The following is a 17907-nucleotide window of genomic DNA, read 5'->3' as shown; positions in this document are numbered from 1 at the left end:
CCAGAGCGCACACGCGTATTCTCATGCAACACCTGGTGGATCTGGGTTTCGTGATAAACGCGGAAAAGAGCGTGCTGTCCCCGGCGCAGGAGATAATCTTTCTGGGATTATCCCTGGACTCGGTGTCTTTCACGGCGCGCCTCTCGGCGGAGCGTGTGAGGGTCTTCAGGACATGTCTCGCGCTTTTTCGTCCGGGGAAATCTGTTCGATTCAGGTTGTGTCTTCGGTTACTCGGGTTGATGCCGTCTGCCATTCTCGTAGTCCGTCTCGGTCGCCTCCACATGAGGGAATTCCAGCTGTGGGTGGCCTCATGTGGGCTGGACCCCGTGCGTCATGGCGCACGGATGGTGCCGGTCACGCCAGGGTGCGCCACGTCGCTGCACCACTGGCGAGTCCCGTCCTTTCTGACCCGCGGGGTACCCATGGGCTCCGTTCTGTCCAGGAAGGTGGTCACTACGGACGCCAGCCTGACGGGATGGGGCGGGATTCACGAGGGCCGGTCTGTGAGGGGCGTCTGGAGTGTGGGCCTCCAGCGGTCTCACATAAATTTTCTGGAGCTTTCAGCGGTGTTCCTCTCCCTGAAACATTTTCTTCCGTCTCTCATGGGTCATCATGTCCTGGTGAGGACGGACAATACGACGACGGTGGCGTATATCAACCGTCAGGGGGGTTTACGCTCCCGTCAGCTGCACATGTTGGCACGCAGACTGATCCTGTGGAGCTGCAGTCGTCTCCTCTCCCTGAGAGCGACGCATGTTCCGGGAGTCCTGAACACGGGCGCGGACCTGTTGTCCAGGGGCGCGCCAGTGTACGGGGAATGGACTCTGCACCCGGAGGTTGTGGAGCAGTTGTGGTCCCGTTACGGTCGGGCCGCGGTGGATCTGTTCGCGTCGCGAGAGAACGCGCAGTGCGCGCTGTTTTACTCTCTGCGCAGCGTGGATGCTCCCCTCGGCATAGACGCGTTAGCGCACGCCTGGCCGCACGAGCTTCTTTATGCGTTCCCTCCCCTGGCCTTGATACCCCTCACTCTGTCCAGAGTGAGGGAGCACGGCCACGCGCTGATTCTGGTAGCTCCGCATTGGCCTGCGATGCATTGGCTGGCGGAGATATATCGGTTGCTGTGCACCCAACCCTGGCAGCTCCCGCTGCGCAGGGACCTGCTGTCGCAAGGGGGGGGGATGGTCTTCCATCCGCACCCGGAGCGCCTGGCGCTCTGGGCTTGGCCCCTGAGTGGCTCAATCTGTCAGCTGGGGGTCTCTCACAGCGAGTGATTTCCACTATTCAGAGTGCTCGAGCCGCCTCCACTAGGTCTCTGTATGACTGCAAGTGGAGGGTGTTTGAGGAGTGGTGCCACAGAAACGGCCACGTTCCTTTTCAGTGTCCGGTGGGGGTGATTTTGTCATTCTTGCAGGACCTGATTGACAATCGGAAGGCTTTCTCCACGGTTAAGGTGTACTTGGCGGCTATTGCCGCGTGCCACGTGGGGTTTGGGAAGCTAACGGTGGGCCAGCACCCGCTCGTTTGCCGTTTTATGAAGGGGGCGCGCAGGCTTCTCCCCGTGTCCAGGCCGCTGGTGCCGCCTTGGGACCTGGCTGTGGTTTTGGAGGGGCTCAAGGGCCCTCCGTTTGAACCACTGGAGGGGGCCGACTTGAAACACGTGTCTCTCAAGGCGGTGTTGTTACTGGCTCTGGCTTCGGCGAAGCGGGTTAGTGACATTCATGCGCTCTCGGTGCACCCGTCGTGCACTCAGTTCTTCCCGGGAGATGTGAGGATGACCTTGAGGCCCAACCCGGCTTTTGTGCCTAAGGTGGTGGGCTCATGTTCTCCTATTGACCTTGTGGCCTTTGCTGCTTCATCTGGTGAGCAGCGGTCGCATGCGTTATGTCCAGTCCGTGCTGTGCGCACCTATGTGGATAGGACAGGGGGGTTCAGGAGGAGCGATCAGCTGTTCGTCTCCTGGGCTAGTCCTCATAGAGGGAAGCCTATTACGAAGCAGCGCCTGTCCCACTGGGTGGTGGAGGCGATTGCTTTGGCCTATGCGGGTCAGGGTTTGCAGCCACCTGTGGGTCTGCGAGCGCACTCGACTCGGGGCGTGGCTACATCCTGGGCCTTGTTCAGGGGAGTGTCTGTTCAGGACATTTGTGCGGCGGCGAGTTGGTCCTCGCCTCTCACTTTTGTCCGCTTTTATATGTTGGACGTCTCCGCTCCGTGCGTGGCAAGCGCGGTGTTGATGTCCTGATTGGAACAGATTGTTTTCCCTGAGGGTTGGTGGACGCTGGATAAGCTTGTCTGGCAATACGGGAGCAACCATATCCCATAGTGAGACATCGAACGAAATATTATGAAAGAGAACTTTAGGTTATTTACATAACCCCGGTTCTCTGAGTAATATGAGTGAGATGTCTCACCAGACAACCCTTCTTGCTTGGGCGGGTGAGAAGAGGTGCTTATCTTGAATGACGTGTTCCCGTCCGCAGGCGGTACTTATAGGAGGTGGGACTACCGCGGGCGGACAGACGGACACGTTTACCAGCCAATCAGGATTGGCGTATTGAGATTAATGCTTCTGAGGTCTGCAGCGGGGGCGTGCATCCCATAGTGAGACATCTCACTCATATTACTCAGAGAACCGGGGTTATGTAAATAACCTAAAGTTTTAAAACATTTAAATGAATAGGTCGAAATGGGTTGAATTTCTGGCTTAATTCAATAGTTTCTTTGAAGAAGTATAATGTCACTTGTTTGTGTTATTATCATTTTTATTGGCTTATATTTGAAATTATGTGAATAAATAGTTGTATTCAAGTAAAGTATCTTTATTTTGAACATGCATTAAAAAAAGCAGACAGATAAAAGCAAACCGGCTTCATGAAGTGCAATGATCATAATAACGAACAAAAAAAGGAAAGCCTGTATGAAACCTTGGTGTCTGTATCAAAAACACATTCTCCATGCATTTAAACTTAAATATTTCATGTTCGAAAAGGAGTCGGAAGAAGTAAACACTTATTTATTCCTAACCCTTTTGTTATTTATAGATATGAATATACTAAGATGTAAATAATACAGCAATTATCCCAGTTTTATATGAATATTATATCCCGATTGTATGTACAACCCACTGCATTATAAACAACTAGTCAACAGTTGTAGATACAAGCCACTACAATATAAACAGCTATCCCATTTTTATGTACAACCCAATACAGTACACACTCACACCTGTCCACGTGGGGGCTCCCCAGTTAACCAAAATTCTCATCAATATAAAATTGTCAGTTTTGAATCTAATAATGAGGTTGGCCTGTCTTATGGGGTTAGGGAAGGAGTTTCCACTCTGGCATCCAAACACATGGAAATCCATAGACTGTGGGGGCTGGAGTCTGCTCTTTTCTTCTGTTTAATGGCAGGCCTCGATGCTCTGTTGGGGCTAACAGGTATGCCACAGATGGACTTTTGTTCATTTGTGCATGTTGAACTGACTTGAATGGAAAAGGCAGCAGCATTTCTCATAAGCCTCTTCCAGCTTGGGACAGGCTAGGGGCTGTGCTGAGCTCTATCTCAAGATTTATTTTAGATTACTGAACAAAAGGTTTACTACAACAGCAGTCATCCCGGAGACCACTACAGAAGGTATCTCAACTGCTTTGATTGAAAGGAGCCAACAGAGCAAACATTCTGGAAGACAGCAGCGACCAGTCTGCAACCACACCCAGCAAAGGACTGCTGGAGAACCCACTGTTCAGCCTTTCTCTGCACCTTTCATGATCCTCCCTGTCTATGAACTGGTCAAGTACTGGGCTAGATAAGATAGAAACAAGCAAAAGGTTTAGCACAAGATTTTACCAGTAATGGGTGATTTGGTTTAATGTTTGTTGTTAAGCATTATTGTTGAAATATCAGTGCAAGTTATTGTTTTATTTTTGGCCATCCCCCATTCAAGTTGGGTGTTGCAGGTCGTGCATGCAACTACACCCTACTAACTCAATTTACTATGGCACATTACAGGGGCGTCTCTAGGATTTTGACACATCCGGGGCTCAGCCCATGCCGAAATTTTTTAGACATAGAGACATTCTCCACATACCCTACAGGTACCTGCTCTTCTGGACTGAATTGAATTAAGGCATTTCATGGTTACCAGTTAATACCAAATAGGCTAGCAATTTTCACAAACTTCCCTTAATTGCCCAGGCACAAAAATGCCCCATTCATCATGTTGAACATACCAACAGCAACCATTCAGCAACAGTAAACATTGAGATGTTTAATGAATCATGTGTTTTACTTCAAACATTTGTCTTGTACAGTATATCTGTCTTAACTTGCACTCTATACACTTGACTTTACACCTTTTTTTCTTTTTCTTTCTTCAGTCTTCATGTACTGTAATTAGGTCTCTGCATTAACTCTTTCTCTACACCTACTGTCTTTGTTCATTTCTTGTTTGTAACTTTTTACTTTCACTCTACACTTGCATTCAGAGACGAATGCTTGGTTAAGTACAGGGGTGCACTGCAAACCTGTCAAACCACCGCTGAAAAAGGTGAAAACGATGCAATCCTATAACCACAGATCATCAAATGAATGACCCATTTTGAATTTAGTTTGCACCCATACTGACATTAGCTAGCTAGGTTTCCATTAAACACATTAGCAGCTACAGTAAAAGAGGCAGGCTGTGCAGGATCCCTGTCTGCTAGCTAGCTGCTATCATGCATGAAAAAGAAAATGAACAAGATGGTTCAACATTATAGCCTAACATTAACTTTAGCTACTTTCCCCTCTAGATTCATGTGTGCCTAAAAATAATTAAGCTTTAGGTACACAATTCTCACACACTACAATTGCATTTACAGACAGATGCTAATAATAAAAGATTGTTTTTTCCCATGTAATATCAACTAGCTGCTAGCTAGCTAATATTAGCTACTTCCCTGTAGTGGTTCCAGCTGCAATACTCTTTTCAAAATTATACATTTTTACATAATTTCTATTTTTCATTTATTTATATCATTTATTATATTTATTCCCATTACCTCTTTGATTGCTGACCACCTCTGGGGGGAAAAACATGGAAATCTTTTTTTGTGACATGATATCTTGTTACACTTCAGCTGAACAGCTTGCTGTTGTCAAGTGCGCCTGCTGCCTGATGGAGGTGTTAACACTTGTGTGCCAAAGCCAAAGTAGTGGCTTTTTAAAATAAAATAAAAAATGCATTGTTTATCAAACCTGTCCAAACACTGTTTTATCGAAGCATCAACATAAGATAACCGCAGTTTGAGGATGTGATCTAAAAAAAATATATATATATTTTTAATTATTTATTATTTTTAATTAATATTCGGAGCTAATTAAAAAACATCCGGGACTTTAGCCCCGAATGTTTAAGCCTAGGGACGCCACTGGCACATTATATCCCATGCAATATACTTTAAATTGGCTTTTAAACAGACCTAGAGCTTTGAAAAGAAATTCAAAGTTAGCACCTGGTCTTTTATCCTCCACAGCAAGACAAGAGACCATACCCCTTTTCACCATCCTCTATTTTGTGTCTAAAGCCATGCGGCTGCTCTGACCTAACCCAGGCAGTCATCTTGGGTGACTAGGTCAGATTCCACACGAGGCCACCAGCCAGTCTGTATCAGACAGAACTGCTGCCAATATTTCATTTTTTAATTTATCTTTTATTTAATTCTTGAGGAATCATTGAGGGCAACCCCTCATTTACAATCATGTCAAGAGTACTGAGAAAACACAATGAAGAACATACAGCACAGACAAAACACTTGAAAAAAACCCCATTAAAACAGTTGCAGTGAAAGGCAGAGTTATTGGTTATCATAGTTTTGAACTGGCCCAGAGTTATAATTTTGTTGAGTTTGAGTGAATGTTGTAAGATGTTCCAGTTAGATGCAGCAGAAAAACTGAAAGCAGTTTTTTTCAAATTCAGTATTTGTCCGGGGAACATTGAGCACTAAGCAATCACTAGAGTGTGTAAATTAAGAACTAATTTTAGATTGAGAAGAGAGCAGACTTCCGGAGCAGACTTCTGTCGGGATTTTTTTCATCCCTGTCTAAGAGCAGGGCCTTTTTTCTCTCCTGAAAAAAGCCTGGTTACTGATTGGATAGATCGCTAAGCAGGATGTGACGTTCTAAGCAGGATGTGACGTAGTACTCTATGGGACACACGCCATTTGTATAAACCGGTAAAGCAGTGTTGCAAACTTAGCGACTTTGTTGCTATATTTAGCGACTTTTCAGACACCCTAAGCGACTATTTTTCAAGAAAGCAACTGGAGACAAACTCAGCGGCTTTTCCTGGTGCTATTGGAGAGTAAGAAGAGTAAGAACAAGTCAAAGCGGCACAGTCCTCCTGTAGCAGTCTCTCCCAGCTGCAGAGCCGGAGATGTTAACCCCTTAGCGTCCAGTATGCCAATTGCCAATTGCTAGACAACAGCTGTGTAGCAGTACAGTGTGTATGTGCTGCTGCTACAGGAGGTGTTTGCTTAGTGATCTCTGTTTGTTTACAACAAGCACCGGACCCTCAGTGCACAGTTAGCGATGCTGGTTAGTTGAGTCTCCCGTGTTTAATCCGTCGTGAATGTGATGTCACGGTCGAAACTGTCGATAAGCGATTACGTGACGGGCGAAAATCATACGTCACCTCCGGAGCCTCTTAAATCCCTCTGGGGGCTATCTTGTAATGGAGACACGCAGAGTGAGCGGACTTTTGAAAGGGTGTGGCCTGAGACTTTGCCAGTGGCCACTTTTCCCCCTAGTGAAAACACGGCTAAAGCCAATGTTACTGAGTCTTTGAAGTAGCAGAGCATGGTCAACAGTATCAAATGCTTTTGATAAATCTACAAAGAGGATGGCACAATAATTTCCTTTATCCATGGCACATATAATATTGTTTATAAAAGATGTAGAAAAAATAGCAGTAACAGTACTATGTTTTGATCTAAAACCAGATTGTAGGGGACTCAGCATATCATTTTGTGAGAGGAATGTTTTGAGCTGATTGTTGACGAGAGATTCTAGAACCTTAGCGAGATAGGATAGTTTTTACACACAGTGTTGGCGCTATCACCTGGGAAGCAATGCAAACAATTCCTGTAAAAATGGGACTTATATTTAAAATATGAATTTTGAATTTTGGTGTTGAGGCACACATTTGATGTACATTTAGGTTTGAAGTGCAGCTATATCTTATTGAGTCCCCATGCAGCATTACCTCCTTTGAACTGATGGGCAGTGAGTGTGGGGTAACAGACTCAGACATGCTGAGATATTCTTATGACTTTGTGGTTCCACGACCCATGATTGCTTTCTTTGTGTTCCTCTCTGGTCTCAGAAGAATTATGTAACATTTGGGTCCAAACAGAGCCACCAAGAGACCAAAACTGGAGGCCAAGATAGCAAATACCTCCACTGCATCTGCATATTTTCCTGGAGAGTTGACATAAGCAGGAACAAAGGCCACCCACACAGCACAGAAGATCAGGATGCTGAAGGTGATGAGTTTGGCCTCATTGAAGTTGTCTGGAAGATTCCTTGCAAGGAATGCTAAAAGGAAGCTTAGGATAGCCAGTAAGCCAATATAGCCAAGTAATACTGCAAAACCAGCTGTGGACCCGACTACACATTCATAAACTATCTTGTCATTGTGGTATTGAGTGTTTTTATGAGGAGCTGGTGAAGCAGAGACAAGCCAAGCAGTGCAGATTGCTGCCTGAATGGAAGTAAGAACCAGAACTGTTCCTCTCTGCTGCACAGCACCAAACCACTTCAGACTGGTTCCACCTCCTGGTTTGGAGGCCTTAAACACAGCCAGAACCACCATGGTTTTCACCAGAATACACGAGACAGAAAGCACAAAGCTGATCCCAAATGCTGCATGTCTCAGTTGGCATGTCCACAGTCTGGGACGACCGATAAACAGCAGTGAACACAGGAAACATAACTTAAGTGACACCAAGAGCAGGAAACTCAGTTCTGAATTGTTGGCGCGTACCATGGGGGTACTGCGAAAATATGTGAAGATTCCCAGGACTACAAAACAGATAAATGTGCCCAACAATGAGGCAGTTGTCAGGCAGATACCCAGAGGCTCATGGTAGGAGAGGAACTCAGTTTTCTTAGGAACACAGTGGTCACGCTGGGGGCTGGACCAGAAGTCCTCTGGACAACTGGTGCACTCCATGGAGTCTGAAAAAAAGGGCAGTATTAAAGTAGACATTTATATTGTTCACTTAAAGAAAACCTTTTTTTTTTCATGAATACCTACCTGTTTCATTGCTGATCTTTCCCTCAGAACAAGGGATGCAGTCAAAGCAGCACTCAGGTTGTCCTTTCTTTCTGGCCATGCGGGTACCTGGAGGACAGCTCTCGCTGCACACTGACCGGGGGGGCTGTACAGATTGCAAGTGATTTAATTGACTGACAACATGTGATGCTGTTTTTTCTGTTGTCATTGCACAACAAAAGTCAATAAGTTATAAGTAACCTGTTTGTATTCAGAGTTCCATAAGATTTTGTCCCCATCAAGATTGAGTTCTTCGCCTTTGGCGGACTCTTTAACCTCACCCACATTCTGAATCTTTGTCCGTCCATCAGGGAGCCACAGCCAGTTCATGACGTCATATATTGGTAAAGCATCACCATTCGCATCAAATGACACTTGGTCACCAAAAGCTGTGCTGAAGTTTACTTTATCCAAATAGTACACCATCTTCAAATGGGCGAGAAAGAATAAACAGATAAAGTCTTTAACCAAGTCCAAACTCCATATATTACCTTTGGTATTTCCATTTATTATAAAACATTTCTTCTTCTAGCATTGCTGTAATTGTCAAGTTTACAGTGTAGGCAAAGTATATTCAGGTTTTGTTCTGCATGTCTCAGGGAGATTAAATGTTGTGCTTTCAGCCAGGATCTGTGGCATGCTGCGCAGATACTGCTGAGAGCTCTCTAAGGGCAGAACCCACACCGCAAAATACAACTGTATAAACCATTCTTGCAATAAATGGTTAAATCTATGATGAGAGTATCCCTGACTGAACTTAATTTTTTTAAATAATAAACAAACTGGAAAACTACATTAGCTTTGTTCCTCAAGGTCTAGCAGCTTTCTTTGGAAACATGAGTGTCAACTGATATCACACCTGCCATGGCTCCAGGTTTTGCAGAGTGGCACAGCTGTGCCCGCTGAAAGGTCCTCTTCCTGGTACACAGTGCAGCATGTCATCGAGTGCATAGGCCAGAGCATACACAGCCTTGTAAACATTGTACTCAGGCCTGAGTTCTGACACATCAAACAACTCATTTTCCACATTAAGTAGATCCTCCCGTCCAGTGCAAAGTGCTCCCCCAGCTTTCAACCAGCTTTCTGGAAGAGGCGCAAATTTACACTGAAACATTTCTTCCCAAAACTGATTGATCTGAAATGTGAATAAAAAATAATAAAAAAATATCACTGTTAATGAAAATAAATGAAAACAATTTACTGCTACAATTTCAGTTCAGATTGTAAGATTAAATTACTATGCTGTTTCCATCGTTGCTGTGGTGTTGATTTGGACGTATTTTGAAGAGGAAGTCCTTGAACCCTGATATCTCTCCTTGCCTAATGGCAATGCCCAGTGTGCCACTCAGGTACGGCATGAAATCAGGTGTAAGGAGAATCCCACCTGATGTCCAAGCTTCACTGGCTATCCACTGCAGGCCTGTCACATTCTGCCTCACCACCTGAGTATCGCATTATAAAACACATATTATTTCAGAAATCTAAGGAGCAAACAAACTATGCTTTCTCATTTGCACTTAATTGTGTACAATTATACAGTGACAATGCATGCAATTCTTCACTTTACTTTTCTTTACTTTTCCTCAAGCAACAGGGAGAAAAAAACAAATGCTTTTTTGTGATTTGCATATTTTATGTCAATTATCTATTCACTTGTTGTAAGGAGAACATACATGTATAAACATACACATGAACTGTTACTAACTGGAGAGATACCAGGTGTTGTTAGATTGACGTTAGAAACCATAAACCTTTTCAAAAACATAAGATTCACAAAATATATTGTGTTTCAAATCCAACCTCCTCCATTAGTTGATGAATTTGGATCTCCATTGCAAACACCATGACAACACGAGCTGTTGATTTTTTCATCACATTCACAATCCTCCTAAATTGTGCTGGGTCATTGCCCCAGGGCAAAACCTCTGAGTATGCAAGACAACCTCCACCAGACTGAGCCAGGTCAGACTGAAAGGATTGTGCAACATGGAGTCCATAGTCATCATCACTGACCAGAAGACCCACCCAAGTCCAGCCAAAGTGCTTCAGAATCTGAATCATGGCACGCACCTAAATACACAGAGAATTTTTGGTATTATCATCTCAATCTCTATTTTTTGCACAAAGTATGCACTTCCTCATGCCCAAATATATGATTTTGTTTGCATTGGCAAGACATATTTTCAAGTTTGTTATACTTCTAGTAAAACATACACATTTTTTTTCCCATTTGATTTACCTGGAAAGCATCACTTGGGATTGTTCTAAAGAAGGTTGGAAACCGTTGCCGATCACTCAGGCAGGAACATGTGGCATAATAACTCACCTGAAAAGAGACATACAGTATGCACACATGCAGTCTACAATATATCATGCAAGTCAATAATCCCTTTTTAAATATCTGATCCATTTCAACAAATTATCAACATTTAATATGAAACAGGTTCCTAAACAGAAGAAATACAAGCTCACCATGGGCAATCTGAATAAACCCAGCACACTAGAGCTGGCGATAGAAAATGATGAATAGGTATCACCCACAATCCCCACAACTGATGGGGTCCCTGAACAGTTCTCCTTCAGCAGAAACTGCTCCTCTTGACCACTGGCCAGCACCAAAGCAGCACCAAATCCAGTAACAAGTGCACCACAGTTATCAAAAAGACTGTATCCCAGAGTCACATTAGGTAGCAGATTGGAGTTTTTGTTGATTTCATCAAGAGCAAAGACCATCGCCATGGCCAGCCTGAACCCCTGATAGTCAAAGCTAAAACACAAATGACAAGATTACAACTGTCAGAATCACATAACCACATTATCAAAACACCCTGAATTAATTTGTCCAACTTTTGGTAGATGCATTTTAAACTGAGTATATCTCACTTCCAAATGATGATCATATATTGAATAGTCTGAATATTTCTGCTACATGTGTGTGGAACTTACCCTTTACAGGTGGGATCTTCTGGTTCTGAAGTGAATTCCCACTCAGGGAAGACTGGTATGTAGTGGATCTCAAACAGCCCACCCAGAACCAAATCACCAGCCTTGTGCAACCCACTGAGTTGAATTCGTCTCTGTAATTTACATGATGAGGAAAGAGAGGAGGACATAGAGAAGAAACTAGACGAGAAGAACAAAAGCAAGAACAGGTAGACACGAAAGACTAAGTATATGTAATAAAATGCTCCCATAACTGCTTTCATCCCTTCACCCGTCTATGATCTTGATGCACTGTTGCTTTATATTATATGCACATTCCTGAAATCCTCTTGATGACCATTTCGTCATCATTGAATCTTTCACACCACCTATCAGGTGGTCATGTGGGCAGGACATAACACGAATAGAATTATTTTAATAATGAGGTAAATAACGTTTACATTTATGGAATGATGGAAATGTGTTTTTATACTTCAGAAACATGATGGGGTTCATAAATATAAAAAATAATGAGAAAAGAACGATTCAGAGAAAAACAACTTAGTCCAGTTTTGAAATATTTAAATCAATTGGGTTTGGGTTAAATTTCTGGGTTAATTCAATATGTGCCAATTCCTTTGAAGAAGTGTAATGTCATTTGTCTGTGTTATTTTTTTTTTGTGGTTTATATTCAAAGTAATGTGAATGAATAGTTGTGTAAGGCCCATGTCAAACACAGAGATTACCTGTATAATGTTTCATAAACAAGACCGAAGTGTGTACTTATAAGAAGCATGAAGTATATTTATGAAGTGAAGTATCTTTATTTTGAACATGCTCTAAAAAAAAAAGCAAACAGATAAAAGCAAACAGGTTTCACGACTAAGTGAAATGATGTAAAAATCATAATAAAGAACAAAAAAAGGAAAGCCTGTATGAAACTTTGATGTTAGTCTCAATAAACAAAATATCCAGGCACTTGAACTTAAATATTTCATGTTCGAAAAGGAGTAGGAAGAAGTAAACACTTATTTATTCCTACCCCTTTTGTTATTCATTCATATGTATATGTAAATATTACATTGTCTAAATAATACAGCAACTATAACTATAACTATAACAACTAACCAGTTTTATATTAATATCCCAGTTGTATATACAACCCCCTACAATAAACAGCTATCCCAGTGTTATATAGAACCCATAAACAGCTATCACAATTTAAAACAAAGCCCAATAAATTATAAACAACTATCCTAGTTTTATGTACAACTCACGACAATATGAACTGCTATCCCATTTTTATGTACAACCCAATCCAAAATACTGTCGGGATTCCCACTTGCACAATTAATGTTGTTTCCCCCTACCTGTCAAGTATGACAGTTCTGGGGCCTGTTCCAAGTAGACTCTAAACTGACTCTGAGAACCTAATCTGATTGCGAGCAGGTTTTCTTCAACAAGCTCTCGGTTTCTCTCAGTCTCCGCCCTCTTTTAGAGACAGACAATCCGTTTCATTTACTCATGATTTAAAGCATGCACCCAAATACATTAATCAGCGGAGGTTACTGTATGTCAGAATCACAATCCTGTTTGGATATTAGTTTGTTACTCAATGACTGTGTAAGGGTAACACGTTTATGCATGTGTCATGTATATAAACCCTTCACTCTGACTTGGCTCTTTCCACACTGCAAATTAATATGCAGGTTTTCTATAAAAACCATGAGTGTTTTAAATTATTAACAACTTTTTTATTCACCTTTTATGGCAACTCAGGGCCAACACATTGATATTTAATTTTCATATTTTTTTCATTTTTATTGGTCAGTTTTAGTCAAATATACAAAATTAGGGCATAATATTCAAGTTTGACGATGTGTGCATGCATTTGTGCTTGTGAGTGTGTGTTTGTGCGTCCTTGTGAGAAGATATGTACCTGTGAGTGTGTGTTTGTCTGAGTGTGTGTATGTGTCTATGACTCTGTGTTCCTGTGTGTGTGTGTGTGTGTGTGTGTGTGTGTGTGTGTTTGTGTTTGTGAGTGTGTGCATGTGTCTATAGGCATAATGGACAATATGTGCAAATATACGTTTTGACCTCAACCTCTTCCTCGCTCTCCTCCTCAGCCGGATTTTTTTTATATTTGTATATACAAATTTTGTATATTTGACTAAAACTGACCAATAACAATGAAAAAAATATGAAAATTATATATTTATGTGTTGGTCTTGAGTTGCTATAAAAGGTGAATAAAAAAGTTGTTAATTTTTTTCTACATGTCCTAAAACCAGTTGTAACCCTTACTCAACCTTCCTGGATCAACTAGGTTCAGAAAACGAGACTGGCAGTAGCACTGAAACATAAGAGCAATAGACCTCCGGCCCACATAACACACACTACACAGAATGTGGTATATATACAGTACAGGCCAAAAGTTTGGACACACCCATCTCATTCAATGCGTTTTCTTTATTTTCATGACTATTTACATTGTAGATTCTCACTGAAGGCATCAAAACTATGAATAAACACATATGGAATTATGTACTTAACAAAAAAAGTGTGAAATAACTGAAAACATGTCTTGTATTTTAGATTCCTCAAAGTAGCCACCCTTTGCTTACTAGAATATAAGACATGTTTTCAGTTATTTCACACTTTTTTGTTAAGTACATAATTCCACATGTGTTCATTAATAGTTTTGATGAATTTACAATGTCAATAGTCATGAAAATAAAGGAAAAACATTGAATGAGAAGGTGTGTCCAAACTTTTGGCCTGTACTATATGTATATTCTGTTATTTCTCAACACAAAATGTTCAGCCTTAAACCATTTAAAATAATAATGCAGTTCCCACACAATTTAAATTAACAATATGAAATGAAATTTGCTGAACCAGGTAAGTATCAGTATAAAATAAAGAAATAAAAATAAATGTTCTTTTTCACCCTTTAATAGTCGGTATCAATTGTCCTTATTTATTCCTGTGTTTTGTTGTCCTTTCCAGTTTATTTATTGTCTTTCAGGGTCCTCCAGATAAAACACAGTCCTTTAGGTTCCTCTGATAGTTTTTTTTCAAAAAGGGAAAAAAATAAAAAAATAAAATAAATAAAATACTGAGATCTCAGGGAAAAAAAACAAAGTGCGTGTCACACGTAAGACGTGTCACTCCTCAGGAACGAGCCTTGCCCTACCACACCGATGTCCAAACTGCGTGTCCGATGAACCAAAAGTCTCCATGCAGCAATGGCGGGTGGTACAGGTCACGGTTGAAACGAAGAATTCATCCCCTCAAAGAACCAGCCTGCACAACATGCAGCGCAATTATTTAGCAGTTCAAACGGCTGTCTGTTTAAGATTTTCAGTGTACATTAAATAATGCAATTTACATGGGATGTAAACAACACAGCCCTTACACATGGAATATGAACATATTAACATTTTAATATCCTACATCATCTGCTACTTGAGCTACAGCATAGCTATTGAGCTGCACTCGTTACCAGGCCGTGACTAAGCTAACCGCTCTGAAAACTGTAACCTGTTCGTCACAGTCACACACGATAACAACACATCATCACAATATCACCAAAAAATGTCCAAACATCATTAAACATATCATGACTATTCTGACTGGCTTTTTTTCCAATGCACTGAATCGGGACGATACTGTTAATTGAGCTAACTCACCAGAATAGTTTCGAGAGTTTGAGGAAAACACTCTGTAGGTGTCGCTCGTGTGACCAATTTCACTTCTATACTTCTAAGTATCTCCTCACGTTCACTTTCTACAAGCAGTTCAATCATAGAAATCACAAATTTAGTAACTTTTATTGCTGAACAGGACACTGTGCTCTGGAGCAACGTGGGGTTTCTCTCTCTGTCTTCCCCTGTCGCTCCCGCCACACACACAGAGCTGCAGGTGATGCATTCAGGTGAGCTCCGAAATACAATTAACTGACGAGAACCAACTACGATGCATTTAAAGGCATCTGTAAACGACAGTACTATAAAACTAACCAGGTTTACACAGTCAAATGTCATGGGGTCCTTTTTGACCCCTGAGGACCATGGGTGTGATTCTTTTTTTGTTTTTGCTGACATCCAAAGATGAATAATGCTTTCAAAACATAAGTTTCACTAAAAGTTGACATAACCGAGAATAGGAAGGGGACGCAACCCTAGTGGAGCCACCATGGATGCTGAAGTTATAGCTTACCTATCAGCTGAAGGAAGAGGCTGTATTTCAGGAACATGCCCCTCAGAAATACCTCACAAGCTGCAGAATGGTAGCCACACACTTTGTGGAGAGGCAGGCTCGCATTGCTTAAGAGTTGAATATCCGCCCAAGGTAACACACGACTTGGCCTGGAGTCAGGTTGCTCTTGACGTATTTGACCGTGAGGCCAAGCCAGTTCACAAGGCTGAGGATAACAGCTGTGTCCTCGACTGCCTGCTCCTGAGTTGGGGAAACAACCAACCAGACGTCCTAGTATGGCAGGATTTTCATTCCAGTGGCCTGCAACGGTGACAGGGCTGCTGCCACACACCGTGTGATTATACTTGGGGCCAGGGAGAGCCCGAACGGAAGAACCTTGAACTGGTACACCTTGTCCACAAAAGCGAAGCGGAGGAATCGCCTGTGATGCATGGCAATGGGGACATGAAAAAATGCGTCTTACAAGTCTATTGACACAAACCAGTCCCCCTGTACTACAGACTGGAGAACATCTGCCACACGTAGCTTGTGGAAGGGGAGAACCTTGAGGAACCGGTTCAGTCCTCTCAAATCCAGAATGGGGCGAAACCCACCATCCTTCTTTGGTACTAGGAAGAATGTTGAGTAGAACCCATCCAGCTGTAGGTTGGGGGCCGGGTGTGTAACCCCTGGATAACATGGACACCACCCAAGGGTTTGGGGGTTTGCAATGTTATAACTTCTAGTCAGGAGATCATCTGTAGCCCGGCACTGGGGCCAAGGGCTGTGTGCATCTGCCCTCAGTGCTTGATCTGGGGAGACAATGAGTGCAGCAATAGGAGGCTCAACAGGAGCTAACTGTTCCAAGCCTATAATGCATCATGTATTGCAGTGGCAAACCGTGAGCACTACAGCTGGGCCTTCAGTAGTCTGACCGGCTCCTGTTTTTGCATTTTTCATGTTTTAAAACTAATAAACACAAAGTCTTGCCATCCCTGCTTGTTGCAACTTTAGAAAATATAATCATGTGGGGAAAAAGACTTACAAACATGGACCGACACGGCTCCATAATACTAATAAAATTCCAAAAGAAATAAAAAAAATAACTAAACAGCATGAAGTGTTCATAATTGCTGTTTTACGCATGCCTCTGTGCGTCTGGCACACACGTGCCAGGCGCACTATCTACGTATGTATCTAAAACACACACCATGCTTGCAAACTGAACCACTAACCACTTATTATTATTATTATTATTATTATTATTATTATTATTATTATTGTTGCTGTACGGAGTAAAATCTCTGTCAGCGCTGAAATATGAATGAATGACAGCGTGTCGCTGCCCGAAAGAGAGAGAGAGATAGAGATAGAGACAGACAGAGATGGCCAGATTATGTCAGATTAATTAGTCCTCTAAAACAAAGTTTTCAAACTGACCGTTGCTTGCAGGTGTGCCGCAGAATCTTGATGCTGGTGTGCTGACTTTGTCAGATTTGTAAGGCTGACAAATCCGCCGCTGACCCAGGTGGATGACTTGTCACAAAAGTAAACACTCCAGCAGTACAGCCTGTTTGTTTTCTTACAGCCCGTCATCCATGGATATCGCTGATAATTTTCGGTCTTGAAATGCCTTTCCACTTTCTTAACTTTATCTTTTAATTCCAGTTCTGGAGTTGGTCTTTCATTTATTATTATTTGAAGTTTTTCTGTGAAAGTCCGCCTTGGAAAAGGCGATGCTATCCAGCTAGCCATAACGTCACTCTCGTCTTCTACCATTTAACTGTCTCTCAACGGCTCTCACCACTCTGACGCTGTTAGGACTTCAAGAAGGCCTACGATCTTCTGTTTTTGTCCCGCCCACTTAAAATCAAACCGTGATTGGTCAATTTTCCCATCACTCTCCAAACCAAAACACATAGCTTGGCCTTCCCTGAGATTCGTGAAGTCCTAACCAATTAATGAGCTAGCTAACCGGGTTTCCATGGAGACGGACGATTCTGATTGGATAACATGTTTCAGGACAGTAAACCTTTCGTTGCTGATGTGATCTTGACAGTAAACTTAACTTTAGAACATAGATGAGAGAAAATGTATTAAATATATTGTATCAAATTAAATGAGATAGTTTAAAAAAAAAAAATACATATATTATTTAATACTCATATTTTTTAGTTTAGAATTTTTAAGGCCTTCTCTGAAGGCGTAGAAGGCCCTGAAGGTTCCCCTCTGATGTATTGTTGCCAGAGCTCTGCTACCACTAGTATGATGGGAGAGAGTCCTATGATCTGACCAGCACCTGTGGAGCTCGGCAATCTAAGGCTCAGAGGGGGGCACAGTGAAAGTGGAGGATTGAGGAGCCTGCCTGAAAAAGGCATTCACAGGTGCAGATGTCGCTGGAGCTTCATCAAACCCCAAACAGGCCAGGGCCACACGCATGGCCGGCCTAATCGTGTTACCGCCAGACACAGAAT

The 17907-nt window shown here is 42.5% G+C and overlaps 1 protein-coding gene across 1 annotated transcript; it reads right to left on the bottom strand.

Moving 5' to 3' along the window:
- Window positions 1-7300: 7300 nt before the first annotated feature.
- Window positions 7301-11445, bottom strand: LOC131970287 (extracellular calcium-sensing receptor-like). The gene is made up of 9 exons (XM_059331649.1): window positions 11258-11445; window positions 10784-11078; window positions 10551-10637; window positions 10112-10381; window positions 9550-9753; window positions 9171-9446; window positions 8513-8737; window positions 8294-8417; window positions 7301-8214 (listed from the first exon to the last, which is right to left on the bottom strand). The coding sequence occupies exons 1-9, from the start codon at window positions 11422-11424 to the stop codon at window positions 7301-7303; spliced, it is 2562 nt and encodes an 853-aa protein (XP_059187632.1). The 5' UTR covers window positions 11425-11445.
- Between the last annotated feature and the right edge of the window lie 6462 nt (window positions 11446-17907).

Source organism: Centropristis striata, chromosome 4 (assembly GCF_030273125.1).
Source record: "Centropristis striata isolate RG_2023a ecotype Rhode Island chromosome 4, C.striata_1.0, whole genome shotgun sequence".
Classification (NCBI taxonomy): Eukaryota; Metazoa; Chordata; class Actinopteri; order Perciformes; family Serranidae; genus Centropristis; species Centropristis striata.
Note: the sequence above shows the minus strand (reverse complement) of the source record. Positions and strands in the feature narration are given on the sequence as shown.

What these genes read in the sequence shown, in the direction of transcription:
- LOC131970287 (XM_059331649.1), bottom strand. Translation starts at nt 11,424, where the DNA reads ATGTCCTCCTCTCTTTCCTCATCATGTAAATTACAGAGACGAATTCAA. An exon ending in GAAGATCCCACCTGTAAAGG is followed by an intron (nt 11,079 to 11,257) that starts GTAAGTTCCACA and finishes TTTGTGTTTTAG; the next exon opens with CTTTGACTATCAGGGGTTCA. An exon ending in GCAACGATGGAAACAGCATA is followed by an intron (nt 9,447 to 9,549) that starts GTAATTTAATCT and finishes TTCACATTTCAG; the next exon opens with ATCAATCAGTTTTGGGAAGA.